A 23,690-nucleotide genomic window follows, 5' to 3' on the forward strand; every position below is an offset into this window, starting at 1 on the left:
AGAGTCCGGTAGTTAAATGCTTTGCCATCGCCGTTTCAAAAGCCCGCCTCCATGCAGATGAGGAAAATGGGGAGATGCGGAGAATGCGTTGCTCACGCTCGTTTGGAAAGTTTGAGGGATCAGCGATCTGCCCGGGTGCTGGTGAGGTGTGTTGGTGACAATACGAAGTCAAGCGTATCACTGTCGCCAGGTCATACGCGGCGCCGAGACCCCCAACCTTGGCGCGTGGGCCCGGCAGGGCATTGGGGAGGCACAGGTGGCGCGGGTCCGAGACAGCGCTGGTCCTGGCCGAAGCTGGTACGAGTAGCAGCGCCGGCGTCACTCCGGGCGTGCGGCCGGTCGGCCCACGGGGGCGGGGCCTCCCGGCGCGTTCCGGGGGCGGGGCGAGCTCCGCCGTTTTCCGAATCGGCCTTGCTGTCCCGTGAGGGCTCGCGGAGCCCGCACCGGCCGCGGAGCCGCTATGGGCCCGCCCGGCCCCGGGCGCCGCGGCGCGCGAGCACCGGCCAAGAGCCAGGTGAGTGGGCAGGACCAGGGTTGAGGGTTCGGCTGGAGACGGAGGCGGGAGTCGGATCTAAGGGGGTCCCGGGGAGGCTGAGCCCGGGGGTGCTGGGCTGAAGGCCGGGAGTCGCGGGCTGACCTCGTCGGCCCCACCGGGCGCTCTCTGAGCGGCTCTGGGGTAGAGAGTGTCGCCGAGGGACGAGGAGCTATCTTTCGTCGATCCCCACTTCTCGCACTCTCGGCCGACCGATTTTGGGGGAGGGAGAGCAGAGAGACTGTTCTTCCCACCCAGGCCCGGGGCCTGGCGCTTCTGGCCTTGGGAAGATGGGTGCGGGAGAGGACCAGGCACCCATGCCTGCAGTCCCCAGAAAGCAGATGGGGGACTGAGTCCCCTTGGCCGCTCTCAGATGTGTTTCTTCCCCTCACTCGTCTGCCCCACCTCTCCATGCCCTGTGACTTGGGGCTCAGGAGTGGGGGGCCTAAAGGGGCGGCTCAGGCGTTTTGATCTTTAGGCCCCCCAGGCCCGCCCCCGCACCTACGCTGAAGAGATGCCCCGTAAATCTGTGTGGGGAGGGTAAGGGCATGGCGGTGGGTCATTACTGCCCGTTAAACCATGGACGACTCTTCCAGTTTCCTTCCCGACTACAGACCAGACCCCCAGAGGGACCTTGGGTAGATCACTTCACCTCTCTGAGCCCCAGGTTCCCCGATGGCAAAGTGGAGTTGGCAGTAACTGCTTTAATGGGTTGTTGCGAGAAACTCACTCTCAGTGGATGGATGGGGTGAGGGTCCGGGTAGTGTCCCCAAGTGCCCCTGCCTTGTTTTCTTTCCCCTCTGGTTTTGTGAGTAGATGCTCTGTTTGACTGACCTTTGCTTTCCAGAACTGAAGCTGCAAGATGGCCGACCAGGACCCCGGGGGCATCAGCCCCCTCCAGCAAATGGTGGCATCAGGCGCTGGGGCTGTGGTCACCTCCCTCTTCAGTAAGAATTGGGGAGGGTGGGGGAGGGGCGGGCAGCTGGGAATTGGAGGGGTCGGGGTGGGGTCCTGCAAGGAGCCCTCAGACCTGCCCTCCTCCCCCAGTGACCCCCCTGGATGTGGTGAAGGTCCGCCTGCAGTCTCAGCGCCCCTCGGTGGCCAGTGGTGAGTGCCCAACCCCAGAGCCCGTAGGGTAGGGGGCTGGTGCCAAGGATTTCCCAGAGATGGGGGCTTCCGAGTAGGTAGGGGACACTCCCAACTTGGGTACTGCCTTGTATTTTAGAGCTGATGCCTCCATCCAGACTCTGGAGCCTCTCCTACGCCAAATGTGAGTGCCCTAAGCCACGGGGTACCTGTAAGGGTCCAGGGGAGGGAGTGTACCAGTCTGCCCAGGGCTCACAGGGGCCCCACAGCCATGGACTAGCACTGGCTTCTAGATCCCATCAGCCACCCCTCTCTCTCTGACACAAGAATGTCCACCCATGGACCCCAGGCTCTGCCGGCCCTCCAGGGTTGGGGATGGGAGCGCACTGCCTCCCTGCAGGGTTCCAGGCCTGTCATCCTGATGCCCCCACTCCTTCCCCAGTGCCCTCCTCTCTCCAATCCACAGGGAAGTGCTTCCTGTACTGCAATGGTGTCCTAGAACCCCTGTACCTGTGCCCGAATGGTACTCGCTGTGCCACCTGGTTTCAGGACCCCACTCGCTTCACTGGCACCGTGGTGAGGAGCAGCTGCACCCTGAGCTGGGCCTGTAGGCCTTGCTGAGGGGTACAGAATGGTTGGGCAGCAGACTAGGAAAGAATGAGTAGTGGGAAGCATGTAGGGCTGGCCAGTTTGGTTTGGGAAGGGCTTCCCTGAGGAGGTGGTGCCTTCAGGAGGTTTTGAAGGGTGAATAGGAGTCCACTTAGAGCCAAGTAAGGAATTATGTGTGTGGAGGCCTGAGCAGAGGCATCAGGCCAGGGCCCAGCCTGGGCCATGTCCATCACAGGCCTTGTTCACACTCATCCTCCCCCCCCCCCGGGCTGGTGCCTGCTTGGCCAGGATGCCTTTGTGAAGATCGTGAGACACGAGGGCACCAGGACCCTGTGGAGTGGCCTCCCAGCCACCCTGTGAGTACCCCAGTACTGTGTCTGGTCTCCTCCTGTTACCCCACGGATCCCTTACTGCCCTGTGGGCCGGCCAGGCGAGGCAGGGAGGCTGGGGGTTAGGGGGAGTCTCGGCTGAGCTGTTGAAAACCCTGTAGGGTGATGACTGTGCCAGCCACTGCCGTCTATTTCACCGCCTACGACCAACTCAAGGCCTTCCTGTGTGGGCGAGCCCTGACCTCTGACCTCTACGCGCCCATGGTGGCTGGCGCCCTGGCCCGCCGTGAGCACAGCCCTGGGCCCTCAACCGCCCCTTGACCCCACCTGTGCCCAAGTTCAGTCCTGACTCCCAGCCCCTGCCTCTGCCAGCCTGGGCGGGGGGGGGGGGGGGGGGGGTTGCCCAAGGCCCCCAGACTGGGCAAGCGGCCCCTGGGACCTGTGAGCTGACCCCTCCCCACCGTTCCCTCCCAGTGGGCACCGTGACTGTGATCAGTCCCTTGGAGCTGGTTCGAACAAAGCTGCAGGCTCAGCATCTGTCGTACCGGGAGCTGGGCACCTGTGTCCGAGCTGCTGTGGCTCAGGGTGGCTGGCGCTCACTGTGGCTGGGCTGGGGTCCCACTGCCCTCCGCGACGTGCCCTTCTCAGGTAGGCACCACACCAGGGGTGCAGGGGGTGGGGGAGCCTTCGGATGAGGCCCCAGGTGATGTCCACAGCCAAGTTGCAGCTCCTGGCCTTGACGTCATGTGATTTCTCTGAGCCAGGAATAGCTCATCTGTGAAATAGGCCCCAGCAGGTGGGATATTCGCCCAGGTTTTCAGCGATGCAGGAACAGGAGCAGGCAGGCCTTGTGACTGGGAGGGAGCAGTTGCGACGTAGGTCCACGGAGGCTGGGCGCGCTGGGCCCTGCCCCCTGCCCTCCTCACCTCTCCCGCGTGCGCCCCTGTGCTCCCAGCCCTGTATTGGTTCAACTACGAGCTGGTGAAGAGCTGGCTGACTGCGTTCAGGCCAAAGGACCCGACCTCCGTGGGCATCAGCTTTGTGGCTGGCGGCATCTCAGGGACGGTGAGTTGCCCGAGCTGGGAGGGAGGCCAGCAGAGCTGTCCTTGTGGGGCAGAGGGCGGGCCCTGGGGTGTGGAGAGGCTGGCAGAGGTGCCGGAAGAGTCCTCCCCTGCCTGGCAAGGTGGCCACATGCGCCCCTCCCTTGGTGAAGCTCTGGCTGAGGCTGGCGGCCCCCATCTGTCCAGATACCACGGGTGGGGGTCCTGGGAATAGAGACGAGCCCCCACCCCACTCCCACCCCCAGGTGGCGGCCATCCTGACTCTACCCTTCGACGTGGTGAAGACTCAACGCCAGGTCGCGCTTGGAGCGGTGGAGGCTGTGAGAGGTGCGGGGCCCTGGCGGGTGTGGGGCAGGGCAGCCGGGCAGCAGGGTCTTACTGGACTGAGCCTTGGTTTGCAGTGACGCCCCCGCGCACCATCTCCACCTGGCTGCTGCTGCAGAGGATCCGGGCCGAGTCGGGCACCAGGGGGCTCTTTGCAGGTGGGTGTCTCTGAGTGTGTGTGTGTGTGTGTCTGTCTGTGTCCAGGCCCTGGTGGATCTGGGGCCCCCTGGGACCTGACCTCTGACCCTGGCCGCTCCCTCCCGCCACAGGCTTCCTCCCGAGGATCGTCAAGGCCGCCCCCTCCTGCGCCATCATGATCAGCACGTATGAGTTCGGCAAAAGCTTCTTCCAGAGGCTCAACCGGGAACAGCCTCTGGGCCCTGGAAAGGAGTGAGGGGACAGGGACCCCATCTCTTCCACGGGTGGGGTGAGGCAGGAGGAGACTGAGCCAAGTGCCTTTTCCTCAGCACTGAGGGGAGGGGCCCCGTTTCTCTTTCCTCTCCGCTCTGAGCCCCAGGGGTAGGGGGCTGCCCCTCTGGCCCTCCCAGGCCTCCCGCCCCAGACCGCTTTCTTCCTGCTGCTCCCCATTCCCCAGCCCCGTGAATCATCTCTCCCCCCACGTTCAAGACCAAATCTGCTAACTACCCGCACCCCCCCATTCCCTGGTGTATCTGCTGTAGCCAGGCCTGCCCCCGAAAGCCTGCGGGCCTGGCGTAGTCTGCACCCGCCTCTGTTCATTCCTTGAGTCTAAAGATGATAAACTTCTTTCCAGTGACTGCGACTCTGGGAATGGGGGGTCTGTGGTGGGTGGCCCAGTGGGTGAGGAAGCAGGGCACGGTGAAGGCAATGTGTACAGAAGAGGCCCGGAAGGGACCGTGATGTTGGCTTTGGCTCTCCGGGTCTTGCCCACGTAGAGGACCCCACACACAACTTGGAGCCAGGTCGGGGTAAGGACCCAGGGTTGGAGGGCTGGTGAGACTTGCCCCAAGGGCACAAACTTTCAGTGACCACCCAGGAGGGAGGGCGGCTTCACAGCCAGGCTTCGGCCTAGTGGAAGGAGCTGGACCTGTAGGCCAGAGCTGACTTGCTCAGGAAGATGGCAAGGAAACGGGGCCCTGCCTTCGCCGTCCTGCCCCCTGGGACGCCCAGCGTCTTCTCTGCCTGGGATGAATGAGTTACTAATTGGATCAGGGCGCAGGGGCCCTTACACGTTCTGGTCCCACGCTGGGCTGACCTGATACTTAGGAAAGCTGCCCACTCCCTGAAATCTTCCTACCATGGGGCACACACGGACTCTGGTCCAGCATGGCCTTGGCCCCGGCGCCAGCCCCTCCACGTTCTGGGCCCTGTCCCAGCCCCCCCACAGACAAGGCTGCCCTCAGTCCTCTGGTTTTTATTTGCCTGATGGCCTCAGAGGCTCTCCCCTCCTCCACCTCCTTGGAGACCAAGGACGGAGTGGCTCCACGGTGTACACAGGGACAGACAGGAGAGGCATGAGAGGTGGGGGTGCTGAGGCGGGGCCACCAGCTCCTAAGGAGGGTGGGGAGATGAGCAGAGGAGAGTCCAGTAGGGAGCGAGTCAGGCGTCAGGGTCGGCGAAAGAATAAGCTCCCCGCAGCCTTGGCGCCCCGGCCTCTGGGGCCCAGCCGGCCTCCCTTGGCAGCTCCTGCCTCCTCGGGCAAGAAGTTAAACTGGGCTAGAAGCAAAGGGTGTCTTTCCCCAGACGTTCCTGGAGGGTGGCCTGGATTGGGGGACTGAGGACAGGTGGCAGGCGTCTGTGCCCCTGGCAGGTGCGGCTGGCACCCCCCGGGGGCAACTCCTCAGCTGGGGCTCAGTGCCGGGCTGCCCTCAGGACTGTCGCTCACCAGGCACTCGTTGGATTTGAAGCTCGCCAGCGACTTGCAGCTGGGGATGGAGGCCAGGGAGCCGCAGAGGCCCAGCATGGAGGGCGTGGGGTCCTTCCCTGGGGAGAGAGGGGGGGTGAGGCCGGGCCAACCGGTCTGCGTGCGTGTGAGTTGGGGCGTGCGCAGGTGCAGGCAGTGAAGGGACAGCCCTCAGGTCACCCACCAGGCGGCCTTCCTCATTTCTGGAGCGTTTGCCTTCTGCAACGCACCCTTGCTCAGCACCTGCCCGCGCCATGCACAGAGCTGGGGACACTGTATTGTAATCGTCAGTTGATGTCTCTGTCTCCCCCCTGAGGTTCACCCTCTCTCTTTGTCCATTTATTAAACACACGGTGAGCACTTGTTCCGTTCCAAGCACGGGGGATACAGAGAACGGACGAGACACGGTCCCTGCCCTCACGGAGCTCACAGTCTGGTGGGGAGACAGACACACGGACAATCACAAACACAGTGTGGCGGGCTTCCACGTCCATGGCCTGCCTCGTCTCAAAGAGGATCTAGGGTCATCCAGTGCAGTGTAGGTTTTAGAAAGAAAAGACAAGGAGTCCAGGCACCAGGAAAACTAGGGTGGGAAACCAAGGAGAAGCCAGGGGGAGGGCAACACAAAAATGCATGCGTTGAAGTCCTGGACATTCGCTTGAAGGGAGCCACTAATTTGGCTCTGAGCTTCCTGGCAGCCAAAGAAAAGGGGGAAACAACGGTCAGGTGACTGGTTCACAGAGGGCATGAGATAAGAGCAAATTAGGCAAAGAACTCCCCGAGGGTCTGTGAGGAGCCCCTTCACGATGGCTCCATACCAAAAAGCCATCGAGCCCTCACCATATGCCAACACTGGGGAGTATTCTAAGCAGCATCCCCATCTTACGGACGAGAAGGGCTCAGCAAGGTGAAGTCACTGACCAAGCTCACACAACCAGAGGGGGCACAGCCGCCATCGGCACCCGGGTCTACATAACACCCCAAACCAAGCTCCCAATTGCTGTGCTAAGCTCTCGGGAAGGGCCGAGCCAATGAGGGAAGTGGCCAGAGCCCGACTATAGGCCCCGAGGCCTGGCCTCAGCCCTTCCCCGGCGGGTGCTGGGTGCTGGATTGGGGGGCTCACCGATGGGGCCCCAAGGCTCCTCGTCCCTCTTGCCCTCTCCCAGGCGCTGGGAGTCTGAGCTCAGACTGGCTTCTGCTGACAGCGGCTCCGTGCTCATGAAACTGTGTCTGCGGCAAAGCAGAGAGCTAGTATACAGGCAGCAGCCCTCGGACCCGGCGTCCTCTTCCCTGGGAGGGACAGCACTCAGGCCCAGGCTGAGCATGGCTGGGACTTACCTCCGGTAGAGCTTGGGGTTGTTAGTGCCTTCGGCCCCGTTGAGTGTTCCCAGTGACGGCCACTGGTTGACCAGGCGTGCGGTGAGGTCCTTGGAACCCTGGGCCAGGGGAGCGTGGTCACCGGGGATCAGACCTGTCCTGGGATGGGGAGGGGGGGTCAGGCCTGGCCAGGAAGGGGCTCAGCAAGAGGTGGGGAGAGGAGTTAGGATTGAAACCTGGGTAGCAGAAACGGGTATGAATGTTCATCAGTGGGGCAGATCCTGGGGGTCAGTGGAGGGTCCCGGGGCTCAGAAGGATGATGGGAATTAGTGTCTGGGGTTAGGGGAATAGCAGGATGTGGAGGGAGTCAGGGGATGGGCCTTGGTGCCGAATAGTGTGGGAATCATGAAGAGCTAGGGGATGTTGGGGGGTCATGCTGGGAGGAGCGGTTAGAGGGATGGATAGGGGTGAGGTCAGGGGTCACCATGGCTGATGATGATGGGCCTACACTGCAGGTCAGAGGGGTGTTGAACAGAGGGGAAAGGGCAACCCTGTTGAAGGTTGAGGAACAGAGGTCCTTATGAGGAATGGTGGGGTCCTTGGTAGTGTCAAGAGTCCCAGAAGTAATGGCCATTCTAGCTGGTGGCAGATAATTGAAGGTGAAGTGGGGAAGCTGGTTTTGGTGGGGGGGGGGGGGGTCCTCATGTTGATAACGTTAGGTCGCGCGGGGGTGGGAATCTGTGGATGAAGGTGACAGGCTGTTGGTATCGGGAAAGGTGACGTTAGAGTCAGCGGGGGCGATGGTGGGGTTCCCTGGGGTGATGTGTTGGGGGAGGCGGAGGAAAGGGGTCAGGGCGGCGGCGGCGCTCACAGCTGCTCCTGCAGCTCCAGGATCACTCCTTCCAGCTCCCGCTTCTCGCGCTGGTTCTGCGCCGCCGCCTCCTCCAGCTGCAGCTGCAGCCGCCGGTTCTCCGCCTCCAGGTCTTTCAGCTGCGACTCGCGCAGACGCACCAGCTCCTCCAGGTAGCCCTGCGGGGCGCCGGCTCAGCCAGGGCGGCGGGAGGAAGGGGGGTCCCCGCGGCCGCCCCAGCCGCCCCGCCCTCCGCAGGGCTCCCCTCCCCTCCCCCACCGCGCACCGCGCACCTTCTGCGCGTAGACAATGCGGAACTTCTGTTCCATCTTATGCCACTTGCTGTACCAGCTGTCCTCGTCGGTGACGAGCGGCAGGTAAGGGTGCTCGGGTGAGTTGTCCTCACTCGTGCTGCTCTCGGCGCTGTGCCGCTCCTCCTCGTCCGTCAGGTAGTCGTAGCTTGGGGAAGGGAGCAGTGGGCACCTGCCGGCCCTGCCCGCTGGCGTGCCCCACGCCAGCCCGCTTGGGCGGGGGCACCAAGATGCTCCCTGCCTCCGCCATCCCCGCCCCTTAGGGCGGTCTTCTGACCGCACCCACCAACCAACGGCAACAATCAGACTGCTCACCTCTGGGTGAACTTCAGGTAGGGCGTGTAATCGATGACCACGGGGGTCTTCCCGTCCAGCACTTCGCCCTTTAGGCAGAAGCTGGGGGCAGAGGAGCCACAGGATGGCAGGCGGGTATGAGGGGACGGGAGTGTGGGCTTTCTCGGAGAAACATCCCCATCGCCATGGCCACCGCCACGCAGCCCCCACCTGAAATCTATGGCGCTCAGGCCGATCAGCATCCCGGTGAGGACCGTGGCTTCCTCCCGCAGCATGATGGCTCCCGAGTCATAGAAACGTCTGTAGGGAGGGGGGAAGGGGCCGATGGTGGAGCACCTCCCACGAAGCCTCAAGGCTTCTCTTGGCTCATTACAGACTCTCCTAGAGGAAGGAGGTTTCTCTTTCCTGTTCACTCCTCAGCTGAGGATTTGTCTCCCCCTCAGACTGGGACCCGCTGGGGACAGTGCCTGGGTCTCCCACCTACTAGAACAAGCTTCCCCCGAGAATAGAGCTCCATCCTCTGAACTACCCCTTCCCCATCAAGCACTGGGTCACCCAGATCCTTAAAATCAGGAAACAAGTTCTAAAACGTGCTTGGCATACAGTCAGGGCTCAAAAACATGCTGATGTGAACTCTGAAATGCGAGGGCAGGCTAGACCTACAATGCAGTAAAAACAGCAGTTTGAGTGTGGCCACCTGGGGGAGGGGGCGGTGGGTAGGTCCACGCCTGTGCGGTACTCAGACGGCTTCAAACGCACCTTCCCCACGGGCGCATCTTCCCTGTGACCCTGCCCCCCCAGACCCGCTCTCTCTGCAAACCCTCAGCACAAGGATTGAAGCTCTGGACACCGGGACTCTGTAGTCCATGGGTCGCAAGCACAGACTGCTGTTATCCTTTGGGAAGCAGGTAGGGCTGTGTGTTAGAGGTCGTGGAACACGGCCAGCAAGAGAAACGATACATGGCTGAGGCTTGTCCCCGGCTGTGTCTAAGGGTAGAGCTGCGTCTGAGACCCGTGCTAGGCAGTCATGGCAGATAATGAATTTGACTTGGAAGAGAGGGTGGTGGTGCTAAAGTCGTGTTCTGGGATGGGAGACCCATCAGACTGGTAGACAGTCTGAGAGAGGGAAACTAGCAGTGCATGCTGGGAGTTGTAGTCCAGGTGCTAAAGGTGCCGCAGGAACTTAAGGATCACATGCGTTTAGGCAATGCATGTGCCCACTGGGACTTGTGGTCCACACTGCCAGAGGTGGCGGGGGGGGGGGGGGTTCTGACCTGGTGGTCCGGGTGTCCCGCAGGGCTGTGGTGATGTATTCCGACATGCGCTTCTCCATCAGTGCCACCCGGATCCATGCCCGGCCCTGTAAAGAAGGCTTACCTTTTTACTTGCTGCCCCAAAAGGACCCGTGCACCACTTGGCACCGTGGGCAGGGGCGAGGACCAAGGAGCAGGCTGCCCCCTGTACCCAGAGCAGGAAGCAGCTGCCCCGGCCCCGCCCTCTGCCGACGGCTCACCTTGGCTCGGGCTGTGCTGATGTTCTCCATGTTCTCGATGCTGCTCACGCAGTTGTTGGGCACTTTGCTGCAGGCCAGCCGGATGTAGTCCCAGAAGCCCCGCTGCCCATCTGAGCTGAACCAGCTCACCGGACCTGCTGGGGCACAGGCTGAGCCAGGGCAGGGAAGGGGCTCAGCAAGACCAGGGAGTTTGGAGAAGGTCCATGTACTGGGGCACACACATGCGTAAGCACAAGCAGCCATGCACACCCATAGCACCTCCCCCAAATGTACGTGCACACACATGCATGTACACACAGGGCACACCAGCCCATAATTGCATGCCCACTGATGGGGCTTGTGGGCACCCACCGTGTTGTGCCCAGAGGACCCCTCCCCTCTTCCCGGCTCTGTGGACGAGCTTCTGTGCATGGTCCAGAATTGGAGCCAGGGTCAAGGATGGGGTTCAGAAAGCCACAGAGTAGAGTGGCTGGAAGCTAAAGGTTGGGAGTTGGGAGGGCTGGGCAGTGGGAGACAGGAACCTGGGCCCACCTTTGAAACGGTGGCTGAGGATCTGCTCTAAGATGGCTGCAAAATTCACAAACTCCTCGGATGAGTCGTCGATGGGCTCCGCCGTGTACTTCTCCAGCAGGGTTTTCACAGAGAACCTGGGCGAGGGGGAAGGAGAAGGGGCAGTGGGGTGTCAGGCGGGAAGACAGGGTGGCTGCGAGTAGAAGAAGGGCAAAGAGAGGGAAGCAAGGGCAGAGAAGAGGTCCCCGGATGGATGTGGTGGGGAGGCAGCGGAAGAGACGGCGGGAGGCAGGCGACAATAGAGTGACCGTGGAGGTGCTGTGACATGGGAGAATAGGGTGGCAGGTGGGAGACTGACACAGTGGGTGACAGGAGAGGTGACAGGCAGGGGCTTGGGGAACAAGGTATGAGGGGGTGACACGACGAGTAGAAAGATGAAGCCCCTTCCTCCTTGCTGTCCCGCCTCCCCTCCCCTAGTGACTCCCCTAGTGTCAGAGAAGGGTGGGGGTCGGGAGCTGCTTTGTGCCCCTGCCCTGAGCTGTCTTCTGCTACCTCTGGAATGACCTCCAGTCCCTTCCAGGGTGGGGCTGGGGGTCACCTGTGCCAGGGCATGTGAGTTGGCGCCGAGCACATGGAGCGTGTGCATGCCTGGGCGGCCAGGTGGGCTTCTAGCACACGGATGCCCCCTCCCTCCCCCTTTTCCTTCCTAGCTCGGCCACCCACACACCAGCTGCCCAGAACCAGGCAGTGCGGAGCTAGACAGAGGGACATGCAGGGTGTGGGTCTGACACACACAGTGGGTAGGAGGGGGCACTGGCAGCAGATCTCTGGAAGGGGGCTTGGGGGCCCGAACACCTGGCTTCTCAGCGAGGAAGGAAGCCAAGGGACGCCCATGGGGCTGAGGGACTGGAGCCCAGCAGCCCCCATCCCTCTCTCCAGTCCTGCTTGGAGCTCCGGCCTCCTCTGCAGTCCCCACGCCTGCAGTCTCCACCTGCCATTGCTGCAGCGGGGTGGGGCAGGGGTGAGGACGAGGCTCCCAACGCCCCATTATTGTCCCACTGTGGGTGGCACAGCAGGGGCGAGGTATCCAGGGATGCAAGGGCTGCTTGGAACTGTCCCTTTTTTTTTCTAAGCTCATCAAGCCCTGCAATGTGCCAGGCACTCTGCCTGGGTATCTCGATCATCCATCCCCACGGCAGACCTGGGAGGAAGGTCTCCTCATTATCACCCACATCCCCATGTTACAGGCCAGGTAGCTGAGGGTCCAAGAGCTTGAGTGATCTGTTCAAAGTCACGCAGCCTGTGGGGAGTCAACAGGTAGGGCTGATTCCAAAGCCCTCGCTCTTTCTGCTAATCTGTGGCCTCCTGGTGGCTGCTCAGTAGAGGCCCCTGAGCAGCCCCTCCCTCTTCCAACCTCTGTCCTCTAGTCAGCAGGCTCCAGCCCTTGAGCACTGGCCTCTGGGACTCTTGGACTAAGCCCAAGGACCTCCCTCCCTTCCCTTTGGGCTTGGAGTTAGTCTGGCCTGAGATCAGAGCCAGGTCAGTGCTGGGTTGCACTGGAGAGAGGCAGCCTGGGTGGACAAATCCTGTGTCCTTGTGATACCGATGTGGCCTTGGACAAGCCATTTAATCTCTCCAAGGCCCATTTTCCCGAATGCAGACAAGAATAATAGCATTTGTCTTATCAAAATTTGGTTCAGATCCCAAGAAATATCTGGAAGGTGAGTGTACAGGCCATTGGCCAGGGGTGGTGAGGAGCCGGGCCTTTAATGGGATGGCCAGAGGAAGCCTGAGTTTAAGGCATTATCTGGGCTTCATTGTGCAGCCCCTCCCCCGTGATTTCTTCTGGTCTTCTGGGTCAGACCTCAGTGGGGGCCTGCAGCCGGTTTCAGCATGGCAGCCATCTGCCATCTGTCCTCAGGGGTGCTGCAGAACTGGTCATCGCCCCCGGGAGCCCCGTGGTGTGTTCCCTGTTAGGAGGTGCAGTGGCTGCTGCAGGTTGCCATGGAGACAGGGCAGCCAGGGCCCAGGGGAGTCCTTGGCCTGCTAAAGGGAACTGTTCTGGGAGCTGGAGGCAAACCACATGACAAGGATGAAGCAGCAGGGGCCTGAGAGGTTTCTGAGCCTTTGTCATGCTTCTGATCCCCCCCCCGCAAAACTCCATCCCTCACACCCCAGCTCTAAGCCCACTTCCAATCCACCAGAGCCTCTGCTTCTCCAGTCTAGGCCAAGGGGAGCTCCCTGCTTCCCCACACCCTCAAGAGGCCCAGGTGTCCTGGCAGGCAAGAGAAAGGAGAGGAACCTAGGTGTTGAAGAGAGAGGAGAGGGCCAGGAAGAATGTCCTTGGCATGAGGCTATTTTCCTGTGCCAGGCACTGGGCTAGGCTCCTCTGGGCTTTCTGTCATTACCATTCCTTGGTGGGGCTGTCACAATGTTACAATGGGGATGAAGCGCCCAAGGCCCAGAGTGGTTAGGAGACTTCCCCAAGTTTGCACAGCTAATAACTGTTAAAGTAAGAGCTTGAACCTAGGGCCATCTTTATTTACACCAGCCGACAGGGTTTGAGGGTGAGATGGAGGCAGAGGTTTGCATTTGGGCTGGGCCATTGCTGCACTCATTCCTGCTACAATATTCTGGGTGTTTTTGCAGAAGTCCGATGTGCACAGCACTGTGCTAGGCCCTAGGGATATGATGGTGTGAGACAGACGCAGTGTGGCTGCGTGTGTGCCCAGAACCCTGGAAGGAGCTGTAGGAGATGGGAGCCTGGGTGTCAGGTGGGCACTGAGTCCTAGGGGAAAGAGCAGGGCCAAGGCCTGTGTGCGGGCAGGTGGGGCTGGCCAGGGAAGACAGCTGAGCTCTGCACTGGGAGCACCCTGCCCTTGGAGGTGGCATGGGGGAGAGGGGAGGCTGCAGATGGAGAAGGCAGCTGGCATGGGGACCCAAGGGGAGAGATGAGGGCAGGTGAGGGCCGAGGGACAGGGGCTGAGCTACTGGCCATTCCTGGCTTCAGGGCAGGGCCGGGAGGGTGAACCACTGCAGGCCTGGGAAGTGGGAAGGTTCATTTCCTGAGCCTCAAGAAAGCGGGCAAGGCTTCTGAACACTGCGACAGCCCCACCCTCAGGGACCAGTGGCTCTGCCCTCCCAACCTCCTCCCAGCCAACACAAGAGACCCAGGCTTCTGTGGTCAGGCCCTCAGTCCTTCCCAAAGCAGAGCTAGTGCCCCACACTCTTCACTGCACTGATTCGGGGACATTGCCTACATGCCCAGTTAACCCTGCCCTAGGCTGCAGCTGCCCAGACATGGAGGAAGGTACATCCCTGCTCCAAGATTTAAGCATCAGCATCTCCACGGAAAGCCCCACCCCAAAGAGGCCAGGCTGACGGGGAGAATGAGGGTATGCTCGGAGGGATACCCCCTGTCCCCTCAGTTCTCCTCAGCCCACCCAGCTCCCGCCCCCAGCAAGGGAGCCAGCCATCTGCACCCCTCCCCCTCGCACACAATGTCACTTCCTGGTTCTCACAGGAAGCTGCAGTGCTAATTAAACGCCCCTAACCCCCCGGGCTGCAGGCTGAGCAGAGGCCTGGCTAGGCCTAGAGGGGTAGGCATCAGACCTCCCCAGGCCTGGCCCTGAGGACAGTGGATGCGCTTCTCTTAACCTTGCGCTGCCTCCCTTTCCTCCGCGGCTGCTGTGCAGCCATCCTCCCGCGGGCACGCTCAGGCCGGGTTTCGGCAGCCCGCCCCCACGCCTCTCCCGGACCACCCCACCCCCGCCCGGCGGCGGCGCCCACCTGCACACGGTGATCAGGTTCCTACGCTCCACGGCCACATTGCGGGAAGATGCTTTCTTGGAGGACAACCCCAGAGCCATGGTGGTCTGGACAAAGCTCGCTTCCATCCAGATGTGTAGCCACTGCTGCCGCCGTCAGCTGCCCACCCGGCGCCGCGGCCCCCCCCAACAGATCACGGCTGGGCCCTCTGCCCGCCGGGGCCCCTCGACCCCTCCACTGCCATCCTCTTGCCGCTGCGCCTGTTGCCCGGCCCCCTGGCTCCCTCCCCAGGCGGCGATTCCGGAGCAAAACAAGGCCGGGGAGGGAGCTCTCCGAGGTGCTGAGCCGGGGCGCGTCACCCCCCCCTCCCCTAGCCTCCCGCCCCCCCTCGGCAGGTGACGTCAGGGCCCTCGGGCCCCGCCCCCCGGCAGGCCGGGGACCAATCCGCAGAGGGTGCAGGATTTGGGGGCGGGGAGGGAGAGAAGAGCACTGGGCCTCAGGGAGGACTGAAGGGGGTCCCCGGAAGACGCAGCGTTTGGAAGGAAGAAAAGGGGCATCTGGCTTGTCCTCCACCCCCGTGATCAGAGCCCGGCACCCCACGCTCCGCATCTCTGAGCTCCGACCCCTCTACCCCCTTGTTTCTGATCTGCGATCAGTGGGGTCTAGCTCAGAGTTCGCCCCCTGATTTCTCCTCACCTCCTGTACTCTCATCCCAGCCTCGGCCCCCACCCGTTCAGTGTCGGCATTCCCAGCGAGGCCAGAACCAATCCTAGAGACCAAGGAGCAGTGAGAGCCTGCGTGACTGTCTGCGCCCGGGGAGGAGGGGGTGGACTTGTCTGCAGCAGCCGGCTTCTAGGGTGGGGGATGGGAATCCAGCCTATGCGGTAGGAGCCCAGCGCCTGGGACTCCTCTGGACAGTGAATGGAGCAGATTGGCAGCTAAGGGCCTGGGCTCTGTGGAGGTTCCCAGCCGTAGAGCTGGTGCCCAAAGTAGTGCGAAGGCAACTGCTCCTTCTCAGGGTCCTACCTCCTCACACCCCCAGTTGGCTTGAGGGTTAAACCCCTTGGCTACCAGAATTGCTGCAGGGTGCCATCAACTCTCTTTGCAAGGCCAGAAAAGCTAGTTGCATGTTTTGGGGAAAGATGGGGAAACGGAGGCACCGGCCGGCTTCCCTGCCACCTTTCGCTCTTTCACATCTCCACTCACATCTGTTCCATTCCTCTGTTCAGCCTGTTCTCTTTCACCCACTCAAATGCCCACCTCCCATAGAACGCCTTTCCATGTTGATAACAAGGGCTTCACTCAGTTTCTCCATCTGGCCTCAGAAACGTCCATTCCCAGGCTCAGCTCATATCCATTCACCAACTCTGCCCATGCACTGGATTTACTCTGCTGGCTGGTGGATGGTCAGTATCTCTGCGTTGATTCAGATGTGCAGCTACATCTGACTACGACCAGCAGGCAAGGACCCTTTTCCAGCGCAGAGAAGGAGGTGAAACACCTGCCAAGGTCCCCAACCTTGGTCTGTCTCCCTGGGGGCTGGATCTCCTGCTCATTCGGTCCCAGCCTCAATTCTTGGCTTCTGGGACCTCAGAGTTAGTCTTCTCTGTCCCTCCTCTCTGCCTTTTCCCTCTTGCCTCATCTCTAGAAGTCCCTCTTAACATCCTCCTGCCTCCAGACCCATCCCCAGGGGCAATCACAATGCTTGTTCTTTTGTTTTTCATTGAAGGATATATCAGATGCCCAAAAGAGCACCTAAAACACATGTGTGCAGCTTAAAGAATGTTTCCAAAGCACAAGCCTGGGATGTAATCTCAATGATCAAGAAATAGGACATTGAGGGCGTTCCCGTCGCGGTGCAGCGGTTAACGAATCCCACTAGGAACCATGAGGTTGCGGGTTCGATCCCTGCCCTTGCTCAGTGGGTTAAGGATACGGCGTTGCCGTGAGCTGTGATGTGGGTTGCAGACATGGCTCAGATCCTGTGTTGCTGTGGCTGTGGCATAGGCCTGTGGCTACAGCTTCAATTCGACCCCTAGCCTGGGAACCTCCATGTGCCTCGGGAGTGGCCCTAGGAAAGGCAAAAAGACAAAAAAAGAAAAAAAGAAATAGGACATTGCGAACACCCCAGAACCTCCACTATGCTCCTCGCAGATCTCATCTTCATCCATCCCCATAGGAGGTAACCACGGCCCAGACGTTTGTGATAATCATTTCCTTGCTTTTCTTTGTAACTTCATCATCTATGTGTCCATCAATAAAAAATATGGTTTAATGTTACCAGTGTTTAAACTTTGTAGAAATGGAGTCATCTTGGAGTTCCTATTGTAATTCAGCGGCAAGGAACCTGACTAGTATGCATGAAGATGTGGGTTCAACCCCTGGCTTTGCTCAGTGGGTTAAGGATCCCGCATTGCCATGAGCTACGGTGTAAGTCACAGACGGGGCTCGTATCTGGCATTGGCTGGCAGCCGCAGCTCCCATTCAACCTCTAGTCTGGGAACTTCTATATGCTGCGGGTGCAGCCCTTAAAAAAAAAAGACCAAAAAAAAAAAAAGCAGTCATTCTGTACGAATTCATTGGTGATTTGCTTTCAGTATTAGGTTAGAGCGGTTCATTTTCCCCAGTACACTATTCCACTGTGTGACTATACCACAATTTATCTATTCTAACCATAAGGGTTACTTTGTGCACCAGATAGGGCCCAGTCAGAAAAATGGAAACCACATTACCTATTTCGGGTAGAGGGGATTTGATTACACAGGAGTTGGAAGAGCAAGGAGAGAAAGAGAACACTGGGGCAACGAGACAACTCGTGGAGCTTGTAACTAAAGAAAGCAGTAAGGGGAGTTCCTGCTGTGGCACAGTGGGTTAAGAACCTGACTGCAGTTGCTTGGGTCCCTACAGAGGTTCAGATTTGACCCCTGGCCCAGGAACTTTCAAATGCCACTGGGTGCGGCCATTAAAAAAGAAAAGAAAAGAGGAGTTCCTGTCATGGTGCAGTGGTTAACGAATCCGACTAGGAACCATGAGGTTTCGGGTTCAATCCCTGGCCTTGCTCAGTGGGTTAACGATCAGGCGTTGCCGTGAGCTGTGGTGTAGGTTGCAGACGTGGCTCGGATCCTGCATTGCTGTTGCTGTGGCTGTGGCATATGCCAAGAAATGGCAAAAAAAAAAGACAGAAAGAAAAGAAAAGAAAGACAGCAGGAAGGAGGGCTGAGGACACAAAAGAGAAGTGGGGGCCCAGATGCCCCCAGCGGGCTGCCCCTGGTGTCATCTACATACAAAGAAAAGCCAGCTACGAAGCTGGTTCTCTGAAGGCAGAAAGAAGCTGAAGGCTAGAGCCAACTTCCAATGACAGAGCGACCCTGAACAAAGCCAAAAAAAAAAAAGTCCCTTCTCCCTTCCTCCTGCCCTCCATCTCCCTCTAGAGTCTCCTATTCACAGAACTCAACAGAAAGCCAGTAAAAGAGTCTGAGAAACAGGAGTTCCCCTTGTGGCTCAAGGGTAACGAACCCGACTAGGATCCATGAGGAGGCAAGTTCAATCCCTGGCCTTACTCAGTGGGTTAAGGATCCGGTGTTACCATGAGCTGTGGTGCAGGTTGCAGACTTGGGTCAGATCCCGCGTGGCTGTGGCTGTGGTTTGTGGCATAGGCCTCAGCTGCAGCTCCAGTTGGACTGCTAGTATGGGAACACCCGTGGTGTGGCCCTAAAAAGACAAAAGAAAAAGAAAAAAAGAAGAAAAAAAAGCTAAGGCAGAGGAAGAAAGGGGAAATGAATTTATATACATATGTATTATTTATACACACACAGAGTATATAGTATAAAACAAGCAAGCAAAAAAAAAAATACCCATAGCTTCTACAATTCTTATTTCTATAACTGGTCAGAAGCGGATATATTATTTATTTATTTATTTTTAGGGCTGCTCCCACAGCATATGGAAGTTCCTAGACTATGGGTCGAATCAGAGCTGTAGCTGCTAGCCTCCACCACAGCCACAGCAATGCGGGATCTGAGCTGTGTCTGCAACCTACACCACAGCTCACGGCAAAACTGGATCCTTAACCCACACAGCAAGGCCAGGGATCGAACCTGCGTTCTCATGGATACCAGTCAGGTTCGTTATGGCTGAGCCACAATGGAGTCTCCAGAAGCTGATATGTACAATTTCCTCTTCCATCACTTATTTCGTTGTCACCTTGCCCTTAGGCAGCACCTCCGTTTTCTGCTGTTTTCAAACCATGTCAGGTGAGGGAGTTCCTGTTGTGGCTCAGGGGTGACAGAGCCAAGTGATATCCATGAAGATGCGGGTTTGATCTCTGGCCTCACTCAGTGGGTTAAGAACCCAGCAGAATTGGGTGAACTGTGGTGTAGGTCTCAGACGAGCCTCGGATCCCACAGGGCTGTGGCTGTGGCACAGGCTGCAGCTGCAGCTCTGATTTGATCCCTAGCTGATTGGTGAATGCCCCAGTTCTCTCAGCCGTCTGTTGGGATGGCCCTGAGGCTTATGCTATGACTGGCTCCCTGAGTCCCCAGCAGGATTAAGCTCCAGTTGTCCACAGTCTGAATTTGCCTGATAGCACATCCCTTACTGACCATCTTCCCTTCTCTGTGTCACTTTCCCACCCACGTGCAGGTAGTTCCCAACATCGATTCCTCAAATAAATGCTTGCCTTCAAATCTTCAACTGTGGTTTTATTCCTGGGGGGAGCCCTCCCTTAAAAAAAAAAAACAGTTGGGGAGTTCCCATTGTGGCTCAGCAGATTAAGAACTCAACACAGTGTCCGGGAGGCTTGGGTTCGATCCTTAGCCTCATGCCGTGGGTTAAGGATCCAGTGTTGCCGCAAGCTGGGGTGTAGGTTACAGATGTGGCTTGGATCTGGCATGACTGTGGCATAGACCAGCAGCCGCAGCTCTGATTCGGCCCCTAGCCCAGGAACTTCCATATGCCACAGGGCCCTAAAAAGAAACAAAGAAATTGATATCTGAAGTGGTCTTAAGACACAGATCCCCTGAATGGGAATCTAAAATCGAATCACTCACCATAAATTAGCAACAAGGGTAAGTGGGGTGCTGATACCCACGCACAAGCATGATTCACCCTGGGGAATACAGGGGTGCTTTGCCTGTGTGCATCTCTCATATTTGAGATATGAGAGGGAACTGGGAATTAAAAGGATTGTGGAATTGGTCAGATGTTAAATGCCATCAAATTGCTAAAAGACAAAAAAAATGACAGACTCGCATTGGCTAACTCTCAACTCAGGATCAAGTGTAAAAACCAGAAGTCCAGGAGTTCCCATCGTGGCTCAGAGGTTAATGAACCTGACTAGGAACCATAAGGTTGCGGGTTCCATCCCTGGCCTCACTCAGTGAGTTAAAGATCCAACGTTGCCGTGAGCTGTGGTGTAGGTCGCAGACGTGGCTCGGATCCTGCGTTGCTGTGGCTGTGGCGTAGGCTGGCAGCTGTAGTTCTGATTCGACCCCTAGCCTAGGAACCTCCATATGCCATGGGTGTGGCCCTAAAAAGACAAAAGACAAAACAAACAAATAAACAAAAGTCCAAGAGTTCCCATGGTGGCTCAGCAGTAACAAACCCGAGTAGTATCCATGAGGACGTGGGTTCTATCCCTGGCCTCTCGCAGTGGGTTAAGGATTCAGCCTTGCCATGAGCTGTGGTGTAGGCCAGCAGCTGCAGCTCCAATTCAGCCTGTAGTCCCAGAACTCCCACATGCTGCAGGTGTGGGCATAAAAACAAACAAACAAACAAACACACGAAAAGATCTAATTCTGCCCCCTCCCCCATGATTCTAGATCTAGCGCCTTAGACCGTTAGGCCACACTACCACTCACCAAGAAAATGCAGCCTATCCATGCTATGGCTTTTTTCTTTTCTTTTCCCCTTCTGGCTTCCCAGGGGCATATGGAGTTCCCCGGCAAGGAATCAGATCTTTTTGTTTGTGACCATGACTTCCACCGGAGCTAGAGGAATCCTGGATCATTAACCCACTGTGCTGTGCCAGGCCAGGGACTGAAACGGGGATCCAGTGCAGCAGAGACACCCCTGATCGTGTTGCGCCACAGTGGGAACTCCCCCTCCATGATTCTAGCCCAGTAACCATAGCCGAGTTTCTTCAGGGGCCGCTTCATCAGGGAATAAGCAGGAAGTACTATCCTATAGCCCTGGAAAGGAAGGGACTATTAGCCAAAAATGCTGCCTGCTCTGGCTATCATGTAGCCGCAGAAAATTGGGAGAATATGCTTGAGAAGGGATCTTGCGGGTGCCCGACTGTGGTCGGGGAGTAGAATATAAGCCTGGAGAGTGGAAAGTTGATTGCTCTAGGATACCCTGCCATGAATAAGGATTTAACGTTTTAAAGGCTTAGCAAGAACATATGATGAAATATGCTTCTGGGATAGAACTTCAACGTTCTGAGGAAACTCTGCATTACAGCAGATGAAGTGGCAATGCTAGAATTTCCTTGGCAGAGTCCTGGGGAAGGGTGGAAAGGTTCAGAGGGGTGGGCTCACCAGAATTAAATTATTATCAGGTAAGATGAAAGAACCCTCCTGTTTGCCACGTTCTGCATGAGGACCCGGAGACACTCTCTTAAATACAGAGATTGGGAATGTGCTGGTAGTTAGCGCAGCACTGGCATCCCTTGCAGCTCAGTAGAGGCTATTCTCTGTAGCCCAAAGCTGATGGTAGTGGAAGCTGCTATGGACCTGGGCTTCCTAAAGCCAATGGGTGCAGCAGAAACTCAGAAGAGAAACCAAGTGATGGCACGTAGTCATGAGTCAAGGGGAACATAATTGCCATAACGGCAGAAAGACCCAAATGGCCCATTGGGCTCTCCTGTGATCACCAATGGTCTTTACAAGGAAGACCAAGGTCTTGCTAGGCAGGTGGAAAGCCAGCAAGAGTATTTCGTGACTTCTGCATATCTAAAACCAGGCAAGAATGTGTCAGCAGAAGGATGATGTCAGCCACTGCAAAGGAAAAAAATCACAATCCCTCCCCCAATTTCTAGACCGCAACCATTTTTCAGCTGCAGAGCCCATTGATTGAAGGGGAGGCCAATGCCCTTCAGGGAGAGTCTTGCGATGCCACAGCCAGTTTATATCATAGTAATTGTCTCATGCCTCCTCCAAGGCCACTCCTCAGAGCAACTGTATACCAGGGAAAGGGGAATCCTCAGATCTTTCAAGGTTTTGGGGTATAAGGTCTGAGCTGGCGCTGATATTAGGAGACCAAGATGCCATTATGGACTCGTATTAGGGTTGGGTATACAGAGGCCAAACGATGAAAGGAGACCTGGAAGTTCCCGTGGTGGCTCAGTGGTAATGAGCCCAACTAGTATCCATGAGGACTCAGGTTCGATCCCTGGTCTCGCTCAGTGGGTTAAGAATCGAGCGTTGGGGAGTCCCGTCATGGCTCAGTGGTTAATGTATCTGACTAGGAACCATGAGGTTGCAGGTTCAATCCCTGGCCTTGCTCAGTGGGTTAAAGATCCGGCGTTGCCATGAGCTGTGGTGTAGGTTGCAGTCGAGGCTCGGATCTGGCGTTGCTGTGGCTCTGGCGTAGGCCAGCAGCTACAGCTCTGATTGGACCCCTAGTCTGGGAACCTCCATACGCTGTGGGAGCGGCCCTAGAAATGGCAAAAAAAAAAAAAAAAAATGGAGCATTGGCATGAGCTGTGGTGTAGGCTGGCAGCTATAGCTCTGATTCCACCCCTAGCCTGGGAACTTCCATGTGCCACAGATGCGACCCTAAGACCAAAAAAAAAAAAAAAAAAAAGGAGGCCTGGCCAAGTCAATCCCACAGTAGGTTCACAGACTCACGTGGTGTTTATTTCCCTGGCTCCTGGATCTATATTGGGATAGATATACTTGGCAGATAGCAGAACTCTCATATTGGTTTCCTGAAATGAGAGCCAGCAGAGTCGGAAGACCAAGTGGGAGCTGCCCCCTCCGCTGCCGAGATGTTACATCGGAAGCCATACCTCATCCCAGGTGGAAGGCGGTGTACGGTCACCCCCAGAGGAGGCAGGTGTCGTGGTCCCTGTTGTATCTCCATTCCACTCATCAATCTGGGCCTTGCGAAAACCAGACGAATCATTGTAAATGACGGAGAATGGAACCAAGGGGTCGCCCCAGGTCAGCTGCTGCGCCAGATGATCCGACAGCTTTCCTAGAGCGGATCAGCACAGCCCCTGCTATTTAGTACAAGGCTATTACCTTGGTGAAAGAAATGGATTAGAACCATAGAAAAGTACGCTTCCATTTCCTCTCTCCCTGACTTTGGCTGTTGTCATACCTTTTGTTTTAGTTGGCATTTCCAGGCTGGGTAACATGTTTGAGCATTTTTTTTCCTCGTACTTATTGGTCATTTGAGTTTTCTCCACTGTGAAGTTCCTGTTCCAAGTATTTTGCTCATTTTCTTTTGGCTTTTTTTCATTGCTCTGTAGCAGGTCTTTATATATATTCTTTTTTGTTTGTTTGCTTGTTTTTGTTTGTGTGTTTGTTTGTTTTAGTGACCCAACCCATGCCATATGCAAGTTCCCCAGCCAGGGCAACACCAGATCCTTTAACTCACTGCACCCGGCCATTTTCACCATTTTTTTTTTAAAGGGCCACACATGTGGCGTATGGGGGTTCCCAGGCTAGGGCTCAAATCGGAGCTACAGGTGCCGACCTATGCCAGAGCCACAGCCACAGCCATGAAGGATCCTTAACCCACTGAGCAAGGCCAGGGATCAAACCCGAAATTTTGGGTTTGTCACCACTGAACCACAACAGGAACCATTTTAACTTTTTTTTTTTTTTTTTTTTTTTTGAGGGCTGCACCCAAGGCATAGGAAGAAGATTCCCAGGCTAGGGGTCCAGTCGGACCTGTAGTCACTGGCCTATGCCACAGTCATTGCAACATGGGATCCGAGCCATGTCTGCGACCTACACCACAGCTCACAGCAATGCGGATCCTTAACCCACTGAGTGAGGCCAGGGATCCAACCTGCGTCCTCATGGATGCTAGTCAGATTCCTTTCCCCTGAGCCATGACAGGAACTTCCATTTTAACCATTTTTAAGTGTACAACTCAGTGGCATTAATTAAACTCACAAGGTTGTGCCACCATCACCATTATTTCCAAAGTATTTTCCTTACCCTTCATCATGCTATGAACATTTGGGTACAAGGATCCGTTTGAGTCCCTGGTTTCCATTCTTCCGAATTGCTATGTCATATGGTAATTCTATGTTTAACTTTTGGAGGAGTAGCCAAACTGTTTCCACCACTGC

General features: G+C 57.3%; 2 protein-coding genes across 7 annotated transcripts; one reads left to right on the forward strand and one right to left on the reverse strand.

The window, feature by feature from the left end:
- The first annotated feature begins 396 nt into the window (after positions 1-396).
- On the forward strand, positions 397-4,716 carry SLC25A39 (solute carrier family 25 member 39). Of its 2 annotated transcripts, none has more exons than XM_047757795.1 (12): positions 397-514; positions 1,380-1,479; positions 1,580-1,639; positions 1,758-1,802; positions 2,061-2,194; positions 2,516-2,583; positions 2,718-2,842; positions 3,031-3,204; positions 3,512-3,621; positions 3,863-3,944; positions 4,019-4,099; positions 4,211-4,716. In XM_047757795.1, exons 2-12 carry the CDS (start codon positions 1,395-1,397, stop codon positions 4,333-4,335), a joined length of 1,089 nt encoding a protein of 362 aa, XP_047613751.1. In that variant the 5' UTR covers positions 397-514; positions 1,380-1,394; the 3' UTR covers positions 4,336-4,716. The 2 variants fall into 2 exon arrangements, with proteins under 2 accessions (XP_047613751.1, XP_047613752.1); XM_047757796.1 differs by having other exon boundaries at positions 414-514; positions 2,085-2,194.
- A 603-nt stretch (positions 4,717-5,319) lies between these two features.
- RUNDC3A (RUN domain containing 3A) lies at positions 5,320-14,755 on the reverse strand. Of its 5 annotated transcripts, none has more exons than XM_047757792.1 (11): positions 14,408-14,735; positions 10,640-10,755; positions 10,109-10,242; positions 9,870-9,955; positions 8,806-8,895; positions 8,617-8,697; positions 8,284-8,449; positions 8,012-8,169; positions 7,162-7,299; positions 6,947-7,053; positions 5,320-5,903 (listed from the first exon to the last, which is right to left on the reverse strand). In XM_047757792.1, exons 1-11 carry the CDS (start codon positions 14,512-14,514, stop codon positions 5,761-5,763), a joined length of 1,326 nt encoding a protein of 441 aa, XP_047613748.1. In that variant the 5' UTR covers positions 14,515-14,735; the 3' UTR covers positions 5,320-5,760. The 5 variants fall into 5 exon arrangements, with proteins under 5 accessions (XP_047613748.1, XP_047613747.1, XP_047613746.1 ...); XM_047757791.1 differs by having other exon boundaries at positions 10,109-10,245; XM_047757790.1 differs by having other exon boundaries at positions 10,109-10,257.
- Between the last annotated feature and the right edge of the window lie 8,935 nt (positions 14,756-23,690).

The sequence above is a fragment of the Phacochoerus africanus genome, chromosome 14 (genome assembly GCF_016906955.1).
Source record: "Phacochoerus africanus isolate WHEZ1 chromosome 14, ROS_Pafr_v1, whole genome shotgun sequence".
Classification (NCBI taxonomy): Eukaryota; Metazoa; Chordata; class Mammalia; order Artiodactyla; family Suidae; genus Phacochoerus; species Phacochoerus africanus.

Bases quoted from the DNA above. Each gene is read 5' to 3' on its own strand.
- SLC25A39 (XM_047757795.1), top strand. From the start codon at position 1,395: ATGGCCGACCAGGACCCCGGGGGCATCAGCCCCCTCCAGCAAATGGTG. The intron at 3,945-4,018 runs GTGCGGGGCCCT...CTTGGTTTGCAG, and splicing joins AGCGGTGGAGGCTGTGAGAG to TGACGCCCCCGCGCACCATC. The intron at 4,100-4,210 runs GTGGGTGTCTCT...CTCCCGCCACAG, and splicing joins CACCAGGGGGCTCTTTGCAG to GCTTCCTCCCGAGGATCGTC.
- RUNDC3A (XM_047757790.1), bottom strand. From the start codon at position 14,514: ATGGAAGCGAGCTTTGTCCAGACCACCATGGCTCTGGGGTTGTCCTCC. The intron at 8,170-8,283 runs GTGCGCGGTGCG...GGCGCCCCGCAG, and splicing joins GCATTGTCTACGCGCAGAAG to GGCTACCTGGAGGAGCTGGT. The intron at 7,054-7,161 runs GTAAGTCCCAGC...GCTTTGCCGCAG, and splicing joins AACCCCAAGCTCTACCGGAG to ACACAGTTTCATGAGCACGG.